Below are 21401 nucleotides of genomic sequence, written 5' to 3'. Positions count from 1 at the left end.
TGTCACTGATCTTGCCACTTACGAGCTATGTATGGTAGTACCAATCACACAGGGTGATGGAAAAAGCTAATGAGAGAATGCATTTCACAGGACACTCAGCCAAGGACCAGGTGCACAGTAACCAGTCAAAAATGATACTCAGTATTGCCCACTAATTATGGGTGGGGGGAGAGGAAGAAAGACAGGTAGATATGTAGGTAGGTATGGTAATTTCAGGATATGATTGACATCTCTGGTCTTCATAGGTGCAGCTCCCAGCTCACTATATTGAGGCTACTGCAGTGCCACTTCACATGGTGCGGGAGTAAACATTGACCTTGCAGGTCTGAAAACACCTGCCTTTAGTTATTTCTCATTTTGGAGAAAGAAGGTATATTTTTATGAATTTTCTCTAACCTAGGAGGTAGATGATAGTTTTCACCGTGTAGTGTCATTTTTATATATGTACATTATCTCATTTAAGCCACCCTGTAACTCCTGGAAGGAAATGAATTATAACCATTTTCAGATGAAACAGGCTCAGAGGTCAAACAGTTTGCTCTTAGGCACAGCCAGGCACAGGAGGTCCTTCTGACTTTTAGCTCAGTGCTACTTCAGCTAGTCGACTGCCTTCCAGGCTGTACTCTGAGCAAGCTCCAGGATTCAGGAACCCCCTTCATGGTGACCAAGAATGATGGGGAAGGATGGTCATGTAGGGGAAATGGGATCTCTCCAGTCCCCCATCTGTACATTTTACCTAGAGCAGTTCTGCCCTTAGATGTTCTATACAGTGATGTTCTCAGTCATATGTGTGTAGAGGAATCTCTGGCTAAAATAATCAAAAAAATCACTATGTTATACCAAAACGTTACACTCTAAAATGCATATTGTGGAAATAAGACTGATCTAAGAAATTAAAAGAATTAAGGACCCATAATAATTTCAAGCTTAGACAATCTTAACACTATAAAGATCTTTTCCCCCCTCCCAGAAATAATGGCTCTGGTCACTTTTGTTATTAGCAATGCAAAGTCCTGACTTAACTAATCATCAGAATGACCTTTTTTCAGTCAGTCCTCAAGGTTATTACTGATGACATTAGGGAACTGAGGGATTAAATCTAGTTATAGAGGATTCTTTTAAACATCTCATGACCTTTAATATGATAACATGCATTAATGGCTATAAAATGTAAGCATTCCCTAAATCTATTTGACCATGGCCTTTTCTCAAAGACTATTAATTAACATGTTCATTAGTTTGCTCAAGGAAAAAAAGTCTGGGAAATACTCCACTCTAGTGGTTCTCAAAATGCAGCCCAGGACCATCAGCTTTATCTGGAAATTTGTTCCAAATGCAAAACCTATGGTCCCACCCCAAACCTCCAGACTCAGAAACTCTGGGTTGTAACCCAGCGATCTGTGCTTAACAGGCCCTGCAGGTTATTGTGACACACACTCAAGTTTCAGAAGCACTGTTCCTATCTAAGGCATGGCCATTCTTACTGCATAGCATCTCCTAAGTGGTCAACTTGTGTCCACTCTTATTCTTCTAAATTCTACTCTCTACAGAGCAGACAATGATAAACCTAAAACTCCCCAACAGCTTCCCACTGCAACCAGAAAAAACCCAAACACCTTACCATAATGAAGAGTCCTTGAGTGGTCCAGCCCTTGCCTACCTCTCTCTTCTTATAAATAAATGAATATATTTCTTAACATTTCTTCATAAATAAATAATCTCTGTAGTATTTATTTTTTATTTTTGTGGGTACATAGTAGGTGTATATACACATGGGATACATGAGATTTTTTTTTTTTTTTTTTTGAGACAGAGTCTCACTCTGTTGCCCAGGCTGGAATGCAGTGGAGCCATCTCAGCTCACTGCAACCTCTGCTTCTGGGGTTCAGGCGATTCTCCTGCCTCAGCCTCCTGAGTAGCTGGGATTACAGGTGCCCACCACCACACCTGGCTAATTTTTGTATTTTTAGCAGAGACGGGGTTTTGCCATGTTGGCCAGGCTGGTCTTGAACTCCTGACCTCAGGTGATCTGCCCGCTTCGGCCTCCCAAAGTGCTGGGATTACAGGTGTGAGCCACCGCACCCGGCGTCATGAGATATTTTGATACAGGTATACAATGCATAATAATCACATCAGGGTAAATGGGATATCCATCACCTCAAGTGTTTATCATTTTGTTGTGTTACAGACAATCCAATTAAACTCTTTTAGTCATTTTATAATTTTATTTATTTATTTTTTACTCTGACACCTAGGCTGGACTGCAGTGGTGTGAACATGGCTCACTGTAGCCTCAACCTCTGAGCTCAAATGATCTTCCAATGTCAGCCTCCTGAGTAGCTGAGAATACAGGCATGCACCACCATGCCCAGCTAATTAAAAAAAAAACAACAACACTTTTTTTTTGTAGAGGCAGGGTCTCACTATGTTGCCCAGGCTAATCTCCAACTCCTGGCCTAAGTGATTCTCCTGCCTCACCTCCCAAAGTGTTAGGATTACAGGCCTGAGTTACTGTGCCTGGACTCGCTTAGTTATTTTAAAATGTACAATAAATTATTGTTGACTATAGTCACCCTGATGTGCTATCAAATACTAGATCTTATTCATTCTAACTATATTTTTGTACCCATTAACCATTCCCACTAACTGCACCCCTCAACAACTAACTACCCTTCCCAATCTCTAGTAACCATCGTTCTACTCTATCACCATTAGTTTGAATTTTAGCTTCCAAATAAGTAAGAATATGTAAAGTTTGTCACCTTGTGCCTGGCTTATTTCACTTAAAGAGCTCCAGTTCCATCCATGTTGCTAAAAATGACAGGATCTCATTTTTTTATGGCTGAATAGTACTCCATTGTGTATATGTACCACATTTTCTTTACCATTCATCTGTTGATAGATGCCTAGGTAGCTTCCAAATCTTGGCTATTGTGAAAAGTGCTGAAATAAACATAGGAGTGCAAATACCTCTTTGATATACTGATTTCCTTTCTGTCGGGTATATACCTAGCAATGAGATTGCTGGATCATATGGTAGTTCTATTTTTGGTTTTTGAGGAACCTCCAAACTGTTCTCCATAGTGGTGGTACTAATTTACATTCCCACAAACAGTGTATGAGGGTTCCCTTTTCTGTACATCCTCACTGGCATTGCCTGTCTTTTGGATACAAGCCATTTTAAGTGCCGTAAGATGATATCTCATTGTAGTTTTGAGTTTCTCTGATGATCAATGATGGGAACACCTTTTCGTGTACCTGTTTGCCATGTGTATGTCTTCTGAGAAATAGCTATTCAAATTTCTTGACCGGTTTTTATTCAGATTATTAAATATTTTCCTATTGAGTTGAGCTCCTTATATGTTCCGCTTATTAATCCCTTGTATAATGGATAGTTTGAAAATATTTTCTCCTATTCTGTGGATTATCTCTTCACTTTGTTGACTGTGTTCTTTGCTGTGCAGAAGCTTTTTAACTTGATGGCTCCCATTTATCCATTTTTGCTTTGGTTGCCTGTGCTTGTGGGGTACTGCTCAAGAAATCTTTCCCCAGTCCAATGTCCTGGAGAGTTTCCCCAATGTTTTATTGTAGTAGTTTTATAGTTTGAGATCTTACATTTAAGTCTTTAGTCCATTTTGATTTGATTTTTGTATATGGCAAGAGACAGGGGTCTAGTTTTGTTCTTCTTCACGTGGATCTCCATTATCCCAGCACCATTTATTGAAGAGACTGTCCTCTCCCCAATGTATGTGGTTGGCATCTTTGTAAAAAATGATTTCACTGTAAATGTATGAATTTGTTTCTAGGTACTCTATTCTTTTCATTGCTTTATATGTCTGTTTTTATGCCAGTACCATGTTGTTTTTGTTACTATCACTTTGTATTATAATTTGAAGTCAGGTAATGTGATTTTTCCAGTTTTACTCCTTTTGCTCAGGGTAGCTTTGGCTATTCTGGGTCTTCTGTGTTTCCATATAAATTTTAGGATTTTTTTTTTCTGTGAAGAATGTCAGTAGTATTTTGATAGTGATTGCACTGAATTGATAGATTGCTTCAGGTAAAACGGACATTTTAACAATATTGATTCTTCTAGTCCATGAACATGGAATCTCTTTCCATTTTTTTGTGTCCTCTTCAATTTATGCCATCAGTGTTTTATAGTTTTCACTGTAGAGATCTTTCACTTCTTTGGTTAATTCCTAGGAATTTTATTTTATATGTAGCTATTACAAATAGCATTACTTTTTTATTTCTTATTCAGATTGTTCACAGCTGACATATAAAAATGCTTCTGATTTTTGTATGTTGATTCTGTATCCCGCAACTTTACTGATTTTATCAGCTCTAATAGTTTTTTGATGGAATCTTTAAGCTTTTCTAAAAATAAGATTATATCATCTACAAATAAGGCTAATTTGACCTCTTCCTTTCCAAATTGGATGCCATTTATTTCTTTCTATTGTCTAACTGCTCTAACTAGGACTTCCAGTACTATGCTGAATAACAATGGTGACAGTGGGCATCTTTGTTGTGTTCCAGATCTTAGAGGAAAGGTTTTCAATTTTTCCCCATTCTGTGTGATATCAGCTGCAGGTCTGTCACATATGGCTTTTATTGTGTTGAGGTATTGTCCTTCTATACCCAGTTTTTTGAAGATTTTTTTTATCAGGAAAGGATGTTGAATTTTATCAAATACTTTTCAGCATCAGATGAAATAATCTTTATGTGTTTCATTCTGTTGGTATGATGTATCACATTGATTGATTTGCATATGTTGAACCATCCTTGCATCCCTGGGGTAAAGCCCACTTGGGTCATGATGAATTATCTTTTCAACATGTTGTTGAATTCAGTTTGCTAGTATTTTGTTGAGGATTTTTGCATCAATATTTATCAAGGATATTGGCCTGTAGCTTTCTTTCTCTAATGTGTCTTCATCTGGTTTTGGTATCAGAGTAAAAATAGCCCTGTAGAATGAGTTTGGAAATATTCCCTCCTCTGTTTTCTGGAATAGTTTGGGCAGGGTTGCTATTAGCTCTTCCTTAAATGTTTGGAAAAATTCAGCAGTAAAGTCATAGGGTCCCAGGCTTTCTTTTCTTTTTTCTTTTTTTTTTTTTATTTGAGACAGAGTCTTGCTCTGTCACCCAGGTTGGAGTGCAGTGGCGGTAACTCGGCTCACTGCAAGCTCTGCCACCCGGGTTCATGCCCTTCTCCTGCCTCAGCCTCCTGAGTAGCTGGAACTACAGGTGCCTGCCACCATGCCTAGCTAATTTTTTGTATTTTTTAGTAAAGGCGGGGTTTCACCGTGTTAGCCAGGATGGTCTTGATCTCCTGACCTCGTGATCCACCTGCCTCGGCCTCCCAAAGTGCTGGGATTACAGGCGTAAGCCACTGCGCTGGACCTGCTGGGGTACTTTTTATTGCAGCTTCCATCTCTACTTGTTATTGGTGTGTTCACGTTTTGGACTTCTTCATGATTCAATCTTGACAGCTTTATATGTCTAGTTGTTGGTCCATTTCATCTAGATTTTCCAGTTTATTGGCATGCAGTTTCTCACAGTAGCCTCTAAGAATCCTTTGAATTTCTGAAGTATAGGTTGTAATGTCTCCTTTTTCATTTCTGGTTTTACTTATTTGAGTCTTCTTTTTTGTTAGCTAGGCTGGTTAAATATTTGTCTATTTTGTTTATCTTTTCAAAAAACCAACTTTTAATTTTGTTGATCTTTTGTATTTTTTTCATTTCAAGTTCATTTATTTCTTCTCTGATCTTTTCTAGTTCTTTAAGATGCATCATTAGGTTGTTTATTTGAAGTTTTTCTACTTTTTTGATGCAGACAATTACAGCTATAAACTTTCCTCTTAGTGTTGCTTTCACTGTATTCCATAGGGTTTAGTATGTTGTGTTTCCATTGTCATTTTTTTCTTTCAAGAAATTTTTAATTTCCTTCTTAATTTTTTCATTGACCCATTGGTCATTCAGGAGTTATTGTTTAGTTTCCATATGCTTGCATAGTTTCCAAAATTCCTCATTATTGATTTCTAATTTTACTCCATTGTGGTCAGAGAAGATACATAACATAACTTCATTTTTAAAAATTTTTAAAGACTTGTATTGTGGCCTAACATGTGATCTATCATGAGAATGATCCATGTGTGTAGGAGAAGAATGTATATTCTGCAGTTGTTGTATGAAATGTTCTGTACATATCTATTAGGTCCATTTGGTCTAAGTCTGTGCAGATTAAGTCCAGTGTTTCTTCATTGATTTTGTGTCTGGATGATGTGCCCAATGCTGAAAGTCAGGTGCCGAAGTCTCCAGTGACTACGGTATTGAAGTTTATCTCTCTCTTTAGTACTAATGATATTTGCTTTATATATCTGGGTGCTCCAGTATTGAGTGCATATACATTTAAAATTGTTATATCCTCTTGCTGATTTGACTCCTTTATTATTACTTGATGACCTTCTTTTGTCTAATTTTTATGGTTTTTTTTTGTTTTACTTTTTGTGTTGAAATCGACTTTGATGATTATAAGTACAGCTACTCTAGCTCTTTTTAAGTTTTCATTTTCAGGAAATATATTTTTCCATCCCATTATTTTCAGTTTCTGTGTGTCTTTACAGGTGAAGTGTGTTTCTTGTAGGCAAGAGATCACTGGGTCACAGTTTTTTTTTTTTTTTAAATCTATTCAGCCACTCTATGTATTTTCATTGGAGAGTTTAGTCCATTTACATTCAATGTTATTACTGATAAGTAAGGACTTATTCCTGCCATTTTGTTATTTGTTTGCTGGTTGTTTTGTGGTTTCCTCTTCCTTCATCTTGTCTTCCTTTTAGTAAAGATGACTTATTTGTTGGTATGTTTTAATTTCTTGCTTTGTATTTGTGGTGTATCTGTTGTATGTTTTTTGATTTGCAGTTATCATGAGGCTTGCAAATAATATAACCCATTAATTGAAATTGATGGCAATGTAACACTGATTGCATAAACCAACAAACAAGCCAGCAAAGAGAAAACTAATTAAAAACTCTACACTTTGACTCAGTCCCCCTGCTTTTTAACTATTTGTTGTTTCTATTTATATCCTATTTTACTGTCTATGTCTTGAAAAGTTGTCACAGTTACTATTTTTAATTTTAAAAAGTATTTTAAAAGTAAAAGACTACTTTTAGTCTTTCTACTTAAAGTATGAGTAGCTTACATACCCCAATTACAGTGTTACACTATTCTGTGTTTTTCTGTGTACTTATTGCTACCTGTGAGTTTTTTACCTTCAGATGAGTTCTTACTGCTCATTAACATCCCTTTCTTTCAGACTGAAGAACTCCCTTTAGCATTTCTTATAGGATAAATCCAGTGCTGATGAAATCACTCAGTTTTTGTTTGTCTGGGAAAGTATTTCTCCTTCATGTTTGAAGGATATTGTCACTAGATATACTATTCTAGGGTAAATATTTTTTTTTTTTTTTTATCCTTCAGCACTTTAAATATGTCATGCCACTCCCTCCTAGCCTATAAGGTTTCCACTGAAAAGTCTGCTGCCATGTACTGGAGCTCCACTGTATGTTCCTTGTTTCTTTTCTTTCACTGATTTTAGGATCCTTTCTCTATTCTTGGGCTTTGAGGTTTGATTATCAAATGCTTTGAGGTAGTCTTTTTTGGGTTAAATTTTATTGGTGTTCTAGAACCTTCTTGCATGTGGATATTGATATCTTTCTCTAGGTTTGGGAAGTTCTCTGTTATTATCCTTTTCAATAAACCTTCTAGCCCCACCCCTCCATCTCCTGTTTAAGGCCAATAACTCTTAGATTTGCCCTTTTGAGGCTATTTTCTAAATCTTGTAGGTGTGCTTTGTTGGTTTTTATTCTTTTTTCTTTTGTCTCCCCTGGCTGTGTATTTTCAAATAGCCTGTCTTCAGGCTCACTAATTCCTTCTTCTGCTTTATCAATTCTGCTGTTAAGAGACTCTGATGCATTCTTCAGTATGTCCATTACATTTTCAATTCCAGAATTTCTGCTTGATTCTTTTTACTTCAATATCTTTGTTAAATTTATTTTATAGGATTCTGAATTCCTTTCTGTTATCTTGAATTTTGTTGAGATTCCTCAAAAAAGCTATTTTGAATTCTCTATTGGAAAGGTCACATATCTCCATCTCTCTAGGATTGATCACTGGTGCCTTGTTTGGTGATGTCATGTTTTCCTGGGTAGTCTTAATGATTGTGGATGCCCACCAGTGTGAACATTGAAGAGTTAGGTATTTACTGGAGTCGCTGCTGTCTGGGCTTCTTTATACTTGTCCTTTTTGGGAAGGCTTTTGAGGTATTTGATGGAACTTGGGTGTTGTGATCTAAGTTTTTGGTCACTGTATGCTATCTGCATTAAATGGGGGCACCCCAAGCCCAGTAATACTGTGGCTCTTGCAGACTCATAGAGATGCCCTCTTGGTGGTCTTAGATAAGATCTCAAAGAATTCTCTGGATTACCAGGCAGAGACTTTTGTTCTATTCCCTTACTTTCTCCCAAACAAATGGGGTCTCTCTCTTGTGTTGAGCTGCCTGGAGCTGGGGAAAGGGTGACACAAGCACCTCTGTGACCACCACCCTGGGATTGTGCTGGATCAGACCTGCAGCCAGCACAGGACTGGGTCACATTCAAAGCCTGTGGTAACCACTGCCTGGCTACCACCTGTTTGCTCAAGGCTCTACAATCAGCAGGTGGCAAAGCTAGCCAAGTTTGCATGCTTCCCTTCAGGGTGTCAAGTTCTCCTGGTCCCTGGTGGGTCTAGAGAGCCTGGCTCTATCTAGGAGCTAGGACCTGAATCTGGAATCTACCTGGTGCTCTATTAGGAAACTACCTGTTGCTCTATTCTACTGTGGTTGAGCTGGCGCCCAAGCCACAAAATGAAGTCCTTCCGACTTTTCCCTACCCTTTCCACAAGCAGAAAATTCTCTCCCATGACCACTACTGACTGCTCCAGGCCCATGGCAAGTACTGCCTAGTTATCACAGATGTTCATTCAATGCCCAAGGGCTCTTCAGTCAGCTTGTGGTGAATGCTTTCACGCCTAGGGCTCTCCCTTCAGGGCAGTGGGCTCCCCTCTGACCTAAGGCAGGTGCAGAAATGCCATCCAAGAGCCATGGCCTGGAATCAGGGACCCCACATGCTGACCTGGTGCCCTATCCCACTGTTGCCAAGCTGGTACCTAAACTGCAAGAGGAAGTCCCCTTTATTCTTCCTTCTCCTTTTCTCAAGTAAAAGGAGTCCCTCTCCATAGCCACCACAGCTAGGAATATGCTGGGTCACACCTGAAGCCAGCACATCTCTGAGTCTCACCCAAGGCCTGTGGCAAGTACTGCCTTGCTACTACTGTTGATTATTCAGGGCCCAAGAGTGGGGAATCTTGGTAGCAGGTGATGAATCTTGCCAAGAGTGGATCCTTCCCTTCGAGGAAGCTAGCTTCCTTCAGGGCGTGTGTAGAAATGTTATCTGGGAACCAGGCCTGGAATTGGGGCCTCAGGACTCTGCCTGGTGCCCTTTCTTTCTGTGACTGAGTTAGTATCCAAGTTGCAAGGCAAATTCCTCTTTACTCTTTCCTCTCCTCCCTCAAGTGGAAGGAAGACATCTCTACTGGAACTGTGAGCTGTGATGCCTGGGCCTGAGGGAGGGGCAGCACAAGCACTCCCTTGGCTGCCCTGGCTGGTGTCTCACCAGGTCATGTGTCTGCCGAGTCCCCTGGCTTCAAGCCCAGCAGAGCAGCAGGACTTGTCCAGGAATTGTGGTCCTTGTGGCCTAAACTGCCTGGACCCCAGAGCACTTTATCCTATGGCGGTGATGATTTGCCAGAACTCAGGTTCCAACAGCTGAGATGGGAGATTCTTCTCTAGCTAGGACTGGTCTAAGTGCTCCCTCCATGGGTGTTGGCTAAGTTCTACCCAGTGTTGCTTTCTGCTGTGAAAGGGCACTGAGTTCCAATGCAAAACCCTACACTCACTGAGCTCTCCCTCCCCCAAGTGCACAGATTCTCTCTCTGTGCCATTCGGCTGCTGCTGGAAGACCGGCGTGGGGTGGTGGTGTCAGCAATTCAAGACTGTCTTTCTTACCCTCTTCAGTGCCTCTTTCAGTAATATGAGGAGTTAAAACTAGGTATTGTGTGATTGCTCACCTGGCTTTTGGTTCTTATGAAGGTGCTTTTGTTGTGTGGATACTTACTCAATTTGGTGTTGCTGCAGGGAGGACAATCAGTGGAGGTTTCTATTTTGCCAACTTGTTCCACCTCCTTCCCTTTACCTTGTACTATTCTTTCTCTTGTTTACAACCTTCCAGCCACACTAGACTTCATATTCCTGGAACACTGGAAGATCAGCACCCACTGCTGGAATGCTCTTTCCAATTCTCCCACTCTCTTAATTTGCAGGGCTAGCTCCTCTCAGTACCAATGTCACTTCCTCAGTCACATACCCCAGTCACTCATTATATGACCTAGTTTTATTTTCTTCACAGAAGTTACTAATACCTGAAATGTGTTTTTTTGTTTTGTTTTGTTTTTTGTTTGGTTTTTAAGCTCCATGAGAGCAAGAAGCATGTCTATTGATATTACTAAATATTTGTTAAATGAATGCAGTCTGTCTGAGGAGCTCTAGTTTACCATTTTTCAGTTATGGCTTGTGGTGAAGCTGAAGCTACCCAACGTCATCTCTGTCCCATCTGCAGTGAACCCTGAGGTGTCTGTGGTCCACAGCTTCATAAGATGGGCCTTATTTAGATACTTCTCAATATGCCAAGATATTAATTTATTACTGGCTAAAAGGCAGTGCCGATTTTCTGGATTACATTAAGTAAATTGTCAATGATAAAACAACTTTTAGAAAAATATACGTAATAATTCAATAAATAAGGCAATATAGTTGTTTTTCATGGAATTCAACAAGGATGTTTTTATTTTTATTAGAAAAAATATAGCCTAGAAACACTTTTACTTTAGTTTTCTTAAATTGCTCTGAGTAAAAACATTATTCAATGTGGTCAATCTAACAGATGGTGTTATTCCCATTTTACAGATTTCGAAACTGAAGATTTAAGTAATTTGCCAGAGTCAGAATGCTGTAAGCATCAGAACTGGATTTTCAAACTTAAGTTTATCTGACTCAAAAGCTTTTGCCTTTCACCACCACCCTATTGCTTCTAAAATGTCAAACATCGGCTGAACCACAGGACAGGTACCCTATAAATGTAAGTTTATCTTTCTCATCCCCTTCCAATAGTGCCTCTGATTCTTTCTGTATTCTTCCCCACCAGCAGGTACTGATTATTGTCTGCCACATTCTATTTCATGGAATATTTCTTAAGTTTTACCTTTTGATGAAAACACATCCCAAGTGTCTGAGAGAAGATCATTAAAATTACAACTTAAAAGAGAACTGACCCAACTGCCTATGAAACTTAGCTGCACAAAAATACTGCAATCAGCTCAACAGGATTTACTGTGTACTTCTGATAAGCCAATACTACTTAGAAGAAATTCTTCAGATTATGGTCTGGAAACTTTTTATATTGCACACTTAATCAGTAGTAGAATATTGAGTGTGTACTCCAAATTTCTGTATAATTTACTTATAAATTACATACTTATATTTTAATTATGATCTTATATATTTATAACATATAATAAAATATAATTATATTTATAATATAAAATTTCAGATATTGAAATCCTAACCCCAATGTGAGAAGCATTAGAAGGGGGAGCCTTTGGGACATAATTAGGTCATGAGGGTAAAGCCCTCATGAATGGGATTAGTGCCCTTATAAAAAGACACAAGAGTTTGCTTTCTCTCCTATTCTCTCTGCTCTCCACCATGTGAGGTGGAGGACATGGCAAGAAGACTGCCATCTGTAAACCCAGAAGCAGACCCTCACCAGAACTCAATCTGTTGACAAGTTGACCTTGGCCTTCTCAGCCTCCAAAAGTGTGAGAAATAAATGTTTGTTATTTAATCCACCTAGTCTATGGTAATTTGTTATAGCAGCAGAGCTAAGACAATGTATCTATAAAGTATGTGCATTGTGAAACAGACAATAAAAGTTAATAAATACGAGATACAAATGTATGTGTGTATGTGGTATTCATTCTAATATTTCCTTTCTTTATCCCAATGGAGTGTCTTGTATGTCTGGTGTACATGTATACATCCTGCTTTGTAGAAGATTGCTTTAGATGATACTTGTGATAAAAGGGCTAACACTTCTTGTAAATGGTTGTTAAACAAAATTGTTACCTTCACATCTGTTTAGCAATATCCATTACCTATACCAAAACCAAATGACAAAGCAGATTCACCTAAAGTGTAATTTAGGAAGACTAGACTTGAATGCAATTTTATCATTACTTGTCAGAAGACAAAGCTTAATATAGTTGCTAAAAACTGTATGAGCATGAGATATTATAAAATAATAGAATGCTATGAAGACATAGGAAGACATTTCTGTAAGCGTGATATGTAAAGGAACCAAAGATACAACTTTAAGTATAGTAACTGACAGTAAGCCAACACGTTCTGAGTTGGCTTTAGTTTGATTATGAGCCCTACAGAGTCTAAGACTTAAACAGTTATTGCCTAAACAGCTGTATTTCTAGCCAAAAAGCCTTTCAGAGTTGCATCAGTCTTCAGAGAAGCACTCGCAGAGGTTTGTAATAATGATGTTATAAGAAGCTAACTATAAAAATAGGTGCTGGGCGTGGTGGCTCACACCTATAATCCCAGCACTTTGGAGGCCGAGGGGCAGGCAGATCACTTGAGGTCAGGAGTTCGAGACCAGCCTGGCCAACATGGTGAAACCCTGTCTCTACTAAAAATACAAAAATTAGCCAGGCGTGGTGGCAGGCACCTGTGATCCCAGCTACTCGAGAGGCTAAGGCAGGTGGATCATTTGAGCCCGGGAGGCAGAGGTTGCAGTGAGCCGAGAACATGTCACTGCACTCCAGCCTGGGGGACGGAGTGAGAGTTTGTCTCAAAATAATAATAATAATAATAATAAATAAATAAAAGAAAAAATAAAAACAATAGCAAGAGAGAAAGGCAGGTGAGGCATGAGACCATCTATCACTGACTTTGTGTATGGGAGGGGGTGTTACCTCGGTTGCTGTTCATATGTGTACTCAAGTTACAGAAAAACACTCATTCATAAATCCAAAAGATCTGTCAAACAAAAGATTACTCGCTATTGCTATAAAATTGCAACAAATTAGTTCAAACAATTTATTAAAGCTCTTTTATTGGGGATAATATATGATTTTATAATGTTTTAAAGTCCATTTCAATTTCCAATTTTTTTCTAAAATAATTATGTGAGACTAAGAAGCTTGGTCTTGATGTAGAAAACTCAGTCCTTTTGAAGAAATAGCAAGGAATTCAATGTATAATTAGCTTTGTTAAATTTGCCAGTTCATATTAAAGAACTATAAGACACTAGAAATAGATAATTAAGAGAAGATTTCACAGACTGCAATAAAAAAAACACTTAAAAGCATTTTTAAATAGCCCTTGATTTTAAACACAAAAAATTTAACAAGATTTCTTGGAGTAATGTTTCTTGATTTCTTACCTTGCCATACTTCTGTGCATAAGACCCGGTGAGCAGTGAGTGAAAAACAATGATGGTTTCATCCAAATCCCAGACAAACACACGCTGAAGACAAAAAATAAGTATCAGAAAATTAAAAAGTCCAAGGAAACAGAAATCTCTTTACAAGCAGAAAATGTCTCCCTTCCTAGAGATCATCTTGGTATTATTTAATAGAAAATAATACTTTTTTTTGTTTTTCAAATTTGCCAAATCTAACTTCTATAAAGCCTGAGGAGCAGGAATTATACAAATTATAAGCTTAAGAGTCAGATGTCCTCGCTTGAATAAATTAATCCATACATTTACTTGTAGTTAACACCAAAAAGAGATACATTCAGACTTTATGATAGAAGCATGCTTGAAACTCTACATATTTTAAAGTTTTATACCTTAGGGATTCATAAACTTTTACAATTTCTGCAAAGAATTAGATTTTAAAGAAATATTTAAAAGAATCCATGAGTAACCGCTAAACAGAATTGTCAAGTATGGATCCTGGGGTCATATTAGGCCAGCAGATATGTTGGCCTTCCTGGAGTTTTGAAGGATTTCAAATTATGAATTAACATTTGAAAACTAGGCAATTGCCCACAAACTTCAGCGTTTTGACTGTAGCACAGCAACTAGAAGTTGTGGTCAGGCTGGCTGCCATTCCTACATGGCAGTGACAGGCAGGTCCCTGAGAATGGGCCTGCACTCTGAGCTCCTCACAGTCTGCTGGGCAACTCAGCCCGGTCACTCATTTATATCACCTGTCAAGTTCTTGAGGCGATGTGAACTTGTTGCTGTTGTTCAAGAAAAGGAAGTTATCTCTTATAAAGAATCACAATGTCTGTCACTTGATTTTACTAAATCTGGAAGTTCAATTTTTTTCTTAACTGAAGTATGTGGTATGTAAGAAGTAACATATTATGGTTAAGAATAGTTTCTACTGATGTTTTATAATAAAAATCAACCCTGCTTAGTACAGATATATCTCAAAAGAACTCATAAATAGAAAAATGACATATAGTGAAATTTTCAGATATACAAATTTTAACATATATTATTAAGATTGAAACTTGTCCTATTTTTAGAAGATGAATTTTTCTTTCTATACAAATTACTTTCATCTTTTTAAACTTAATGACCCATTTGGACATCTTCCATTACTTTAGTGCTATCGAATACAGTGCTACATAGAAAAGGATCCCACAAACAATGGCTATAGTTTTAAAATTTGTCGGTGCCAATTTAGATCAAAACTTGCAATTATCTCAGGCCAATAATCTGTAAATCAAGATCATTTTTATACTGTTATTTGTTTTTAATTTTAATATTATAATGAATGGAATCTCAAACTTCAGAGTTGTAAAATGCCTATCACAAAGTAGGTCCATTCAATTCATGATATATCTTGTTTTTGAAATTTGAAACATAATGGAACTGTAAGATAGAGAATGTATCATTAGGTAAAATAAAGCGTCATACTACAATCTTTAAGAATGAGTAGGCATACCTCCAGGTCACTATCAGGAGGCGGGGAGGGATTATTTTTCCGGCCTCTTCCTCTGGACTTTGACCCAGAACTCCTACAGGTTCTCTCATCAAGATCTTTGATGGGTGTGGAGGGACTCTGCATGGTATCGAACTCTCCTATAGACAACATGACTTATGTCAAGAATAGCACTTCATTTTTAGATCAAGTATGAGTCTTCATTATTACTTATCTTAACAAATTCCTATATAATAGAAACCTCCTTATGGCAAAAAAGAGATTTATAATCCCAAGCACACACAAGTCAGTCAGAACTTTTGTAGTTTACACAAACTCCTACTAGTTTTAATCTATGTGATCTGTTAAACTTGAATGTCTTTTCTACACCATGTGTCTTCAACTTCCTGTCTATACCTTCCCTTACATATTTATCTCCATTTAGATATGTCCTCACCTCCTTTTTTGTCACAGTTCAGAGAATGAGATGTCTTCTTCTGGATCAATTCCATCCCTCCACCTGCAAACCTGACTCCCAACCCCACCTCCTAGTAAGTCACGCTTCATTAGTCAAACCCTCTCTCATCTTCTCTTCCACCTCTCCCGTTTCTTGGGGTCACTGAGAAGTTAAAAAGTCCTTCCCTTTGACCTGGAATTTCCATCTAGATACTATTTGCTTCCATTTTCTCTTTTAAATAAAACTTCTTAGAACAGTGCATACTAGTGCTATATGACAGAAATACCATGTGAGCCACAAATGTGATCTTATATAAAATTTTAAACTTTTTATCAGCTATGTTAAAAAAAGTAAAAAGAGATATGTAAAATTAGTATTACTTCTATGTTAATTGCCCCAATATATCCATGTTATCATATCAGTATGTAATCAATCAATGTGTTAATTGACTCAATATATTCATGTTATATCAGTATGTAATCAATATAAAATTATCAATGATACGTTTTACATTTTCTTTTTCATACTAAGTCTTTGAAATGTTGTGCAGTGTTCTATGCTTATAGTGGATCTCAATCTACACTAGCAACATGACAAGTGCTCAAGAGTCATGTGTGGCCAGTGGCTGCAGCACTGGACAGCACATCTGTCCCCACTTATTGATATCCAATTTATCATAATCTAGCTTCAGTTCCCCAAAATGCGATAAAAATACTCCTGCTAATAGGCCCCAGAAATCATCTTGTTGACAAATGCAATAGACAGACTCAGTCCTTGTCTTCCAGGATCTCTGCTGTGTGTGACTGTCTTAAACAGCACCTCCTCGAAACTATTATTTGACAGCTGATACCTTGCACTCTCTTAGTTCTAGAATCACTCCGATCAGTCCTTCTCCATCTAGAAAACATGGACTCCTGTACTTCTCCCATTCCTTATGAGCTAGTATGTCAGAATTCCATCCTCTGATCACTGTCTTCATTCCACACAATCTGGGGGATTTAACTCTCTCATGTGTTAATGACCCTCTCTGTGATGACTCATACATAAACCTATACCTCCAACTAGGCCATATCCTAAGTTTCAGACTTTAATTCAGTTTCAGAATCTAATTGACTTCTCTATGTCCCATAGATATCTAAAACTCTGAAATGATTAAAGCTTGTGAGAAAGTATCTTAGGAGGTAGAGAGTACTTAGTAGCAAACCTGTAGGAGCAACTGTTAAGATAAACTGAGGCAACTGTGAGATACAGTATAACAAGCTGAAGAGTCAGAATTACTATATGAGTACAAGCATTTTATTCAATCTCTCTGAATCTCAGTTTCATAGCAGCTTTCTGGATTACTGAGGGATAAATCTTATTTATATTTAATTTGATTTAAATTATATGTATAAAGTGAAAATTTCCAAGACAGAAGGCAAACCACATTAAATTTAAATTACATGATTTTTAAACAAAAAGATATTATGGCTATCATTTTTTATCATTAAATTTAAAAATTAAAATAAAACAATTCTGAGGAAAACCAAGCAGTTATTAATCTAAATAAACAAATCTGACCAAACTAGGCATCACTTTTTCTGAGAAATAGTAATTTTTACATGGGTAACCTCTTCACATTTTCTTTGGGAAACACTGTGCATGTCAGCACATGATCAAAAAAATATGCCTGTGCTCCAAATATTATTTGCACTTAAAATATTGCCAGCATAGTTCATTTCACGGGTCTGTGTTATCAGCTGGGTGACAGTAGATAGCATAGTAATAAGGTTTTTAAGTTATGGGGTTGAATATAGCCTTGTCTTATAGTAAATCATGTTTCACCTTATCTGTATAGGCATTAAATTAGTCGTTAGATGTCTGAACATACACCAACTTCTAAATAAAGTCACATAAAAGTTCCATTTTTAATTATTTTTGAAACAGAATTTTCCTAAGGTTACTATATCCCACAAACCAAATGTCTGCTTTCAAATAAAATGGTGATTAAAATTAACCCTCACTTATTAAGCATGCATTTAAAAAACATTTTGGATGACATTCCATAAAATTTCTCCTTATAGTCATTATAGATCAATTTTCAGGTATTAACTATCATAAGGCAACTTTGTTCTTGCCACAGTGCAAGAGCTGAAAGGACAAAAACTTGAGGAACCCCAGTCATGGGTGGTTGTAGGCTGAGTCCATAAAGGAGGAGTTTAGCAGGAAGAACTCTGCTATTCAAATGAACTGGGATCCAGCAGCCGTCACAGCAAAGGGATGAAAAGAGCAGAAGAGGAAAGAGAAAAGACTGTGGTTACAGGACGTATCTGGGTTTCAGTAAACCTAAGACTTAATTCCCATTGATGCTTTTCAAATTACTGAAGGATCTTAAAAGGGCTCTAAGAATTTGGATAAAATATGGGCGGAAGTGTTTTGATGGGGATAAAGACAGCCTTTTTAGAAAACTATGAAGGGTAACTCTACATTTATTCACCCCTTAGTACATGTCATGCACTGTTCTTTAAAAATTTTTTTTATTGAAATATGTGTTTGGCTTCATTCACTGCTGTGAGATAATCCATATTCTAGCCTGGGATAGCAGTTGTCCTTTCCTTAATGCGGCTACAACTTCTTCATGTATATATATTACACCGTATCCATTCTGTTGATGGACATTTGGGTTATTCACAATTTTAGGCTACTATGAATAAAGCTGCTATATACATTCTTGTACATGTCTTTGTGGATATAAGCTCTTAATTCTTCTTGGGTATGTATACCTGGCAATGTGATTCCTGGGTCAGAGGGAAGGCGTATGTTCATCTTTAACAGACACTGACCTTTTTCCAGTGTATTACTCTCTTCCCAGTGTATTAATGACCATGCTAACCCATTGCTCATTTTTATTAATTTAAAGACAGTATTAATTTACTCTCTTACCACAATGAGATTTTCAGTTGTTCCACATCCTTGTCAATACTTGATATTGTTAGTGTTTTTTATTTTCACCATTTTGGGTGTGTAATGGTATCTCACTGTGGTTTTAATTAGAATTTTCTTGATGAGTAATTATGAAGAATACTTTTTCATGTTTCTTGCTCATTTGATATCTTCTTTTTAATGAAGTAACTGTTAAATCTTTTGCCCATTAAGAAAACTAGGCTGTTTGTCTTTTTCTTATTGATTTGTCAAAGCTCTTTATTATCAAACATTATATATATTTATGTGTGTATATATATATGTATGTGTGTGTGTGTGTGTGTGTGTGTGTGTCTGACTTAAACCTCACTCCAACCCAGTGAATTAGGTCCTTCATTATTGTCTTTTAATAATGGAGAAACTGGAGAAGTGGGAATTAATTTATCAAAATTAAATAGCTTGTATGATGCAACATTGGTATGACTGCAGAACTCCTGCTTTAACCATTTGGCTATACTTTCTCAGGCAAACAGCAATGGACTCTTCAGGTTACCAGAAGGTCAAACCTAGATCTGCTTCTACTTATAAAAGAGTCATATAACAACCTACTAGAGTTAGAGAAAATATTTGCAAACCATACATCTGATAAAGGGTTAATATCCAAAATACATAAGGAACTTAAACAACTCAATAGTAAAAAACAAATAACCCAAATAAAAAATGGGCAATGGGTTGGCATGGTCATCACTCAAAAGAAGGCATAAAAATGACAACAGGTGTATGAAAAATGCTCAACATGACTCATCATCAAAGAAATGCAAATTAAAACTACAATGAGATACCACCTCACACCTGTTAAAATGGCTATTATCTAAAAGAAGAAAGATAACAAGTGTAGGAGACGCTGTGGAGGACGGAAATCTTGCACACTGCTGGTGGGGGTGTAAAGTAGCACAGCCATTTAGTCCATTTTCACATTGCTATAAAGAACTACTCGAGACTGGGTAATTTACAAAGGAAAGAGGTTTAACTGACTCAGTTCAGCATGGCTGAGGAAGCCTCAGGAAATTTACAATCATGGCAGAAGGGGAAGCAGAAGCAAGGCACCTTCTTCACAAGGCGGCAGGAAGGAGAAGGAAAGCAGAAGGAACTACCAAACATGTATAAAACTGTCAGATTTCATGAGAACTCACTCACTATCACGAGAACAGCATGGAGGAAACTGCCCCCATGGTTCAATTACCTCCACCTGGTCTCTCACTTGACACACGGGTATTAGGAGGATTACAATTCAAGATGAGATTTTGGGTGGGGACACTGCCAAACCATATCAGCCATCATAGAAAACACTATGGAAGTTCCTAAAAACAGAACTACCATATGATCCAGCAATCACACTGCTGGGTATATATCAAAGGAAATGAAATCAGTACGTTGAAGAGATATCTGCACTTCCATGTTCATTGCAGCATTATTCACAAATAGCCAAGATATGGAGTCAACCTAAGTGTTCATCAATGGATAAATGGACAAAGGAAATGTGGTATATGTACATTATGGAATAATGTTTGGCCTTAAAAAAGAAAATCCTGTCATTTGAGACAACAAGGATGAACTTAGAGAACATTATGTTAAGTGAAATAAGCTAAGCACAGAAAGACAAATACTACATGACCTCATTTATATGTGGAGTGCAAAAAAGTTGAACTCATAGAAGAAGTGAGTAAAATGGTGGTTGCCAAGGGCTGTGGGGCTGGAGAGGGAGACTGGGGAGCTGTTGGTCAAAGGATACAAAACTTCAGCTAGACAAGAGGAGTAAGTTCAAGGTATGTATTGTACAACATGTTACCATATGTAATAACAATGTATTGTATTTCTAAAAATTGCTAAGAGAATAGGTTTTCAGGGTTCTCACCACAAAATGATGAGCATGTGAGGTAATGCATATGTTAATCAGCTCAATTTAGCCATTTCACAATGTATATGTATTTCAAAACAATGGGTTATACACAGAAATAGATACAATTTCTTTTTAAAAACTCAAACTCCTGGACTCAAGCAATCTTCTTGCTTCAGCCTCCAGAGTAGCTGAGATTACAGGTGCCCATCATTGCACCAATATATACACTTTATTATTTGTCAGTTAAACAATAAACTAAAACAAAAGTCACATGGGCATTATATAATTTCTGTGAGAGGGAGGGCCGAAGAATTCACTGAAAGAACTTCACAGAAGCAAAACAGCATGCCCTGCAGAGGCCATGCGATACATCTGAGCTCCTAGAGCAATCACCCAGGTGGAATTGTACTGACCTCTATTCCTTTTGAAGGTGCTATCCTTTCTTCTGATAAAGGGTAAAAACCAGGAACTTGAGTTCAACCAGTCATTAAACATTTGTTGACACTTTTTTTTAAAAGGAGAAAGCTGTTAATTCCAGTGCCTCTGCCAAATTTCACTCAGGTAATTGCACAAGGGCATAGCAATGCCACAGGTAGGGAAAATGTAAATTGGCAGAGCAGTTGAATGTGGTCCTTTCTATCTAAATCCTCTTGTTAGTTTCCATTAGATGAGTTAGCACTTTGCTTCCCTTCCTTTCCTTACATGAAATACCATGAAGTTATCAAAAGGCTCTGTGTTCTGCCTAAGAAACTGGCTTCTTTTCAGAGAGTGAAATGATCTTACTCTATCCTTTACTTTTCTAGAGCCCTTGTTAGGTTCAATTAGCTAATGTATTGTAATGTTTGTCAAAGTCTCAGGGTAAAACATAACGTTGTTATACAAGACTAACTGTATTTGATTTTAAAGATGTTTAAAATATTTGAAAAGGAGGCGCTATAAAAATATTTCTCATCTTCATGTGCGAATCTGTCCTCAGACTTTCTTCATACAAATAAAAAATATGATATACCCAATATAAATTTTACATTAAAGAAAGACCTTTA

At 37.3% G+C, this 21401-nt stretch overlaps 1 protein-coding gene and 1 long non-coding RNA gene across 11 annotated transcripts in view; one reads left to right on the top strand and one right to left on the bottom strand.

Moving 5' to 3' along the window:
- The window catches only part of LOC129473724 (uncharacterized), a 33457-nt gene extending 21364 nt beyond the window's left edge, over positions 1-12093 (top strand). For both annotated transcript variants that reach the window (XR_010118897.1, XR_008654347.1), the window contains exon 3: positions 11061-12093. This is a non-coding gene — a long non-coding RNA (uncharacterized lncRNA). The remainder of the gene's footprint in view (positions 1-11060) is intronic.
- EYA4 (EYA transcriptional coactivator and phosphatase 4) overlaps positions 1-21401 on the bottom strand; it is a 288680-nt gene that overhangs the window by 33464 nt on the left and 233815 nt on the right. For all 9 annotated transcript variants that reach the window (XM_055264419.2, XM_055264439.2, XM_055264429.2 and 6 more), the window contains 2 exons: positions 15125-15261; positions 13606-13689 (listed from right to left, as the gene is read on the bottom strand). In XM_055264419.2, coding sequence (XP_055120394.1) covers positions 13606-13689; positions 15125-15261 — 221 coding nt within the window. The remainder of the gene's footprint in view (positions 1-13605; positions 13690-15124; positions 15262-21401) is intronic.

The sequence above is a fragment of the Symphalangus syndactylus genome, chromosome 2, assembly GCF_028878055.3.
Source record: "Symphalangus syndactylus isolate Jambi chromosome 2, NHGRI_mSymSyn1-v2.1_pri, whole genome shotgun sequence".
Classification (NCBI taxonomy): domain Eukaryota; kingdom Metazoa; phylum Chordata; class Mammalia; order Primates; family Hylobatidae; genus Symphalangus; species Symphalangus syndactylus.
Note: the sequence above shows the minus strand (reverse complement) of the source record. Positions and strands in the feature narration are given on the sequence as shown.